The sequence below is a fragment of the Sphaeramia orbicularis genome, chromosome 19 (assembly GCF_902148855.1).
Source record: "Sphaeramia orbicularis chromosome 19, fSphaOr1.1, whole genome shotgun sequence".
In the NCBI taxonomy this organism is placed as follows: Eukaryota; Metazoa; Chordata; class Actinopteri; order Kurtiformes; family Apogonidae; genus Sphaeramia; species Sphaeramia orbicularis.
This window is the reverse complement of record NC_043975.1, coordinates 10,142,656-10,148,656: the sequence shown is the minus strand read 5'-3', so window position 1 is coordinate 10,148,656 and position 6,001 is coordinate 10,142,656. Positions and strand designations below refer to the sequence as shown.

Below are 6,001 nucleotides of genomic sequence, written 5' to 3'. Positions count from 1 at the left end.
GTAAATTGGCTTAGAGTCTGGTTTTGACCAACTCTGTATATCAAGTGTCATGAGATAACTTTTTTGTTGTGATCTAGCGCTACATAAATAAAATTTGATTGATTGAGTGATTTAATTGGTTTTCCCCTGTACGTCGCTTTGGAAAAAAGTGTCTGCCAAATGCATAAACATAAACATAAACATAATTTTCACATGCTGCATCGGCTGATAGTTTACATTATAGCTCTATTAGCTTAGCTCTGTTTTTAGACAGAATATAGCCACAGTAAAACCACAAATCACTTGCATTTTCTGTGCAGTTTGTGTTGTCAATAACTGCACTAAAGATCTGTTTGGAATCGTCCAAACAAGGTCAGAACTGTCACAGTTTAGTCTGAACCGTGGCTCAACAAACGGCAACTTAGCAAAAATAATAGCATCACATTGGGGCACTGCTAGCAATTGTGGGCCCCATGAAAGTTAAACATTGTGGGCCCTATATAAAATTCAGTATCTTCTCGATTTGTTGGAGCGGGGAGTGGGGATGGGGTGGGGTATATACGAGGGCCGTTCAATAAGTTCATGGCCTCACCCAGAACAGAACAACACAGACTGATAATTTATATTTTATTTTTCAACATAATCTCCATTTACAGCAATGCACTTGGTCCATCGATGTTCAAGCATCACTATCCCATCACGAAAGAATGTAACATCCTGTATTATAACAACCAGTATTTCTGGGTGAGGCCATGAACTTATTGAACAGCCCTCGTACGTGGGGTAGGGGCGGTCAAATATGTAGGGGTGCGGTTCATAACTAGCATAACTAACGCTAAAGTGAAATTTTACATGCTTTCAACCTCTGACTCCTGGCTTCTATGCCTCTACCTTACACAAAATTTTCACAGCTTCTAACATGTATCCACTGGACCCCCTCCACTGTTCTATGGACCCCCCAGAAATGTTGTGGGCCCCATGAATTTGTCACATTTACCCCCCCACCCCCACCCCCCCTTACGGCACCCCAAACATCACATAATAACTTTCTACCTTCATAAGCCTCATATTCAAACTCACCGGAGTAAAAGAAATGCTACCATTTCAGTATCAAACTCCATTCTTTTTATTCAGAGCTGTGTCCAGAGCTGAAAACAATGGCTTCTATTTTTTTTTAATCATGTCTTTTCTTTGACTTTCTTTGAGAGTTGTTACCTCCACCAAGGAGGTTATGTTTTTGTCGGCGTTGGTTTGTCTGTTTGTCTGTCTGTGTGCAAGATAACTCAAAAAGTTATGGATGGATTTGGATGAAAATTTCAGGAAATGTTGATACTGGCACAGGGAACAAATGATAAAATTTTGGTGGGTGGTAATTGGGGGTGGGGGGGCACTGATCTGCCTCGGCGGAGGTCTGCGCTCTACGAGTGCTTTTCTAGGAAAGACAGCGCAGACCCTTCGCCGAGGCAGATCAGTGCCCCCCCCCACCCCCAACCACCACCAAAATTTAATCATTTGTTCCTTGTGCCAGCATCAACATTTCCTGAAAGTTTCATCCAAATCCAGGACACTGATCTGCCTTGGCGGAGGTCTGCGCTCTCCAAGTGCTTCTAGTTTATTACAGTTCTTATCCCAACATTGATGATGATTTTAGTCAAGAGTTGGTAAGAATGTTGTTTTTTGGTGTCCCTCCCCATGGTAGACCAGCAGAGTGACTAACTCCTCACTATAGTGGTCACATTAATCCTCCAACCCTTCAATGCAAATAAGGTAAATTCAGTTAATACCTCTACAGTCCAATACATTCATGGCTTAAAACTTGGACATCTTTATTCTAAACAGTCTTAAGATATGTTTAGGTCATTTTTTTTTTATATTTAAAAGTAGAAATGCCACATATAGCCCCTTTAAGGCAGATTTAATCATTATGAACGCTGTACTTCCACATCATTAAAATGGTGTCTTATTCATTAAGAGATGTTTTATAGGAATTTTAAACAATGTTTTATTGCAAAAAAAAAAAAAAATGCATAAAGTAGAGACATCAGGGACATCAGTTATATGTCTGGCAGGTCGGAGAATCAGGGCCCCTTTTTTTTTATCACCAGTTTTGAGACTTGTGTCAACAGACAGGGACCTGCCAACAAACTTTGCACAATCCTGCAAACCAGCTGCAGTTGGAATGCTTACATACAGTAGCCATGTAAACATCTGTTTTTAAAGAATGGGCCCCTACAGTCCTGAGGAAAACTTCAAACAGCTTGTAGCCAATTACAAACATGCATGTACAGCAACCTACAATATACACGTGCAAAAAAAAAAAAAAAAAGTACCTACTGTACAATGGAAAAAGCCTGTGGAGCGCATTCAGATCTGAACCGTATGGCAAAGGAATAAATAAATAAAGCAAGGGACATTATTTCTCAACCTCATGTGTAGAAATTACCTGGCAGAACACTGGTATCTCCTGTTCCTGCCATGAACAATGTAATACAATTGTTTTGGAGGTTTATTCAGCTTAAGTTTCTTTGGTGTAAAAGCAGCTATTACCTCAAAAGTTCTTAGAAAAAGCAGTGATGTCTGTGGAAACTTAAATTTATCTCATTATTGTCTTTATTATCTAAAATATATATTTTTTTTGGCAGGCTTTCCAAACAGGCCAAAGTGGACCACACCAAAGTAGAGTGCAAAAATAAAGATAGCTTCCTATTTTCAATAAACTATACCCAGATGTAAAGTTCCCTGTTTCTAAAATCCCTGTTTCTCTAGATAAAAGCATTATATACTGTATGTTTCTACTTAAAAATACATCATCTTCATCAAACTTTTTAAATAGTAAAAAATCTTAAATACCACACTTTCAGAAAATACAGTTCTCTGCATCAGGATACGACCAATTACCAATAAATATCATTATGCCAGTCCAGAGCTTCTTGAATGATTGGTTTTCATTCAGGATTCATGTTTGTCCAAGTCTATAAAAAGTTGAACACCTTGTCCTCTATCAAACTAATGGATTTATCTATTAACATTTTTTCACTGCTCACAAATTTGTACCCAAATAGTTTCAGTGTTGGCCCGCAAGCTCTCTGCACAACTTGCGCTATTTTAAATGGTAAACTGAACCTCCATTTCTCTACTTGTTCTGAGGAGTTTTTCTGCGTCGAGTACACACCACTGGCCTCTTTGGAGACCTGTGTGTTCTTCAGGATCCAGGATTTCACCTGGGGAGTGAATGGCATCCCAGCAAACCTGTACATTTCTGTTGCTTTCCTCATCGGGAACCGTGCAATGTCCTCGTAGCGAACCAGCATGTAACGTCCACGCAGCCACGGCGGCTGCTTCAGACCGACCTCAGCAGACATTCGGATGTTGTCACAGTTTCCTTTCAGTTTCCTCACCTCATCATCATCAAGAGGCACATTTCCACCCATAGCCCACTGCTTCCAGTTCTTGTATTTGGCTGCGAAGGCCACCATGCGGGATGCTAGAACAGCCCGAGGATCCCGAACCAACTGAATAAACTTAACGTCAAGACGAGGGTCTTCAGCCAGTGGACGGAGGGTCTCCAGCTGACGAACCCTGACAGATTTTATGGCACTGTGCTCCTTCTGCAGGCAGGACTGGGAGGCCATAGTTAAGTTCAGAGGCCCACAGCGCCTGGTCCTGCAGTGATAACGCTCAAAGACACCTTTGATGACGGGGCTGCAGACTGACTCGGCACACAGAGAGCTGCTGGACTCTCTGCGGAAAAGGCCGGTGGTGATGTGATCCACAGGGAGTGGTTCTATGAAGCTCTCCAGCAAGGAGAAATCACATAAGAAGAGCTGCTGGAGAACATCACGGTACGCCTTTGCTGCCGCTGTGGCGTTAGTGCCGCCACTCTCAAGCGTCAACATCTTCTCAACATGCCACAGCGGCTCAAAAAGGTAAAACATGTTGTCCCCTTGCTGGTTGAAGAACTCGCCCACAAACGAAGAGCCGGTCCTGGTGGTGGCCAAAAGGAGGATCTGTTTCCTGGTGCTTGTCAGTACCTCTTGGTGATGGCTGTAGTTCTCTAGACGCCGCTTCATGAGAGTGAAAGCAGAGTTCATCTTGCTGCGTGTGGTTAAAGATGCATTGTGCTTCAGCAACATGTGGAGGGAGGCACTGGGCTGTAGAACAGACTGTGGGGTCTGCTGTGAGGTGAGCTTATCCGACACCCTGAAAAAAATTATAGGGATCACAGAGTTAAAAGATGGAAATTATGATTGGTGGGTAGAAACTGTACTGTTAACCCTATAACGCCAAACATATCATATTTGATTCATGAGTTTTGAAGCCCTCTACATCAGGGGTGTCAAACTCATTTTAGTTCAGGGGCCACATTAAGCCCAAATTGACCTCAAGTGGGCCGGAGCAGTAAAACAATAGCATAATAACCTGTAAATAATGACGACTCCAAATTTCTCTCTTTGTTTTAGTGCAATCAAAATTAAATTATGAAAATATGTACATTTACAAACTATCCAAACAAAATGATTTGAATAACCTGAAAAAACTGAAATTTCTTGAGGAAAAGTAAGTGAAAATTTTAACAACATTACACGTCAATTTACCATTTATACATGCATATTACAGATTGGATCTACAAAGGCACAAAATATTTAATAATAGGAATAATAATGTTAAAATTTCACTTTCAAAAGTTCAGGTTTTTCACATTTTATTGTTAAAGGATAGTTTGTAAATGTTAATATTTTCATAATTTAATGTAAGCTTTATACTAAAGCTAAGAAAAATTTGGAGTTCATTATTTATAGGTGTAATGTAATATGGTTTCACATTAAACTAAGAACATTTGGAGTCATTATTTATAGGTTATTATGCAATTATTTTAGTTGAAATCACATTGTTCTGTATGTGGAACCTCAACTTAAACGAGTTTGACATCCTTGATTGTTAATATCTTCAATGTAATTTTTGCGCTTTGCAAATTCATCCCGGGGGCCAGACTGGAACCTTTGGTGGGCTGGTTTTGGCCCCCGGGCCGCATGTTTGACACCCCTGCTCTACATGATGAGTGTTTTTTTTTTTTTTTTCTTGAAAAACCTGATGTATACAATTAGATACATACAACACACAGATAATCCACCAGGGGGGAGGAATTCATTCACCAGTGGCCTTCCAGTGACACTACAAGACTGTCATTAAAGATAGGGTAGAAGATGTTTTCCTGGAGCATTTTTTAATATATTGCTTAAAATCACCTTCACACCCTGATTGCAACCAACTGATTAAATGCTCTAACACAAAAAAAAATTTTGGTCACCTGTGGAACGGACAGGACTGAAAAAACACCATCCAATTATGTTCACCGGCCCATCAAATGATTGAATAGTGATATGTCTATCAAATTCAACTACCATTTGTCCCTCCCCCCTCCCCCTCTGCGAGTACAATCTTGTACTCTGGAGGCGTGGCTTCGGGGGGGAAGTCAGAAGAAAAGGGTTCGGACTTTTGAATTGTGTATTTTCAAAATGTAGCTTGCTTGAACTGTTTTTCCAGGATCTGCTACCCTACCTTTAATGAGGAAGGAGGCAGAACTTTGCCAATTTTGAAAAGGAATTACCAATTTGTTAGACATGTTTGTGTTATATTATGTTTTTGTTTGTTCAAAAATAATAGGATTCGAGCATTGAGACCCGATGTATCAAATATGATACAAAATAGTTTCAATTTTGTTTGTGAGTTTCACATACATGGAAGTTGATATAAAAAAAAAAAAATATTTTTGGTTGTTCAGAAGGACCAATAAAGGTTCCAGTTTCAAAGAACTGGAATTTTCTGTCAGTGATTTAAGGGTTCAGGCTTTACAGGGTTAAGATAAGATAATAAGATAAGATATACTTTATTGTTTTAGTATGTTATAATAGAAATGTATGCAAGTAAAGGCAAAATATACTCAAGTTACACATAACATTAATAGTTTTTCACCTAATGCAGTATAACAAAACACAGTTTGATGACGTAGCAAGCGGAGTGT

At 39.8% G+C, this 6,001-nt stretch overlaps 1 protein-coding gene across 1 annotated transcript in view; it reads right to left on the bottom strand.

Moving 5' to 3' along the window:
• Window positions 1-1,804: 1,804 nt before the first annotated feature.
• The window catches only part of chst3b (carbohydrate (chondroitin 6) sulfotransferase 3b), a 31,448-nt gene continuing 27,251 nt past the window's right edge, over window positions 1,805-6,001 (bottom strand). Inside the window, exon 3 of the mRNA XM_030121636.1 lies at window positions 1,805-4,179. Coding sequence (XP_029977496.1) covers window positions 2,952-4,179 — 1,228 coding nt within the window. The 3' untranslated portion in view covers window positions 1,805-2,951. The remainder of the gene's footprint in view (window positions 4,180-6,001) is intronic.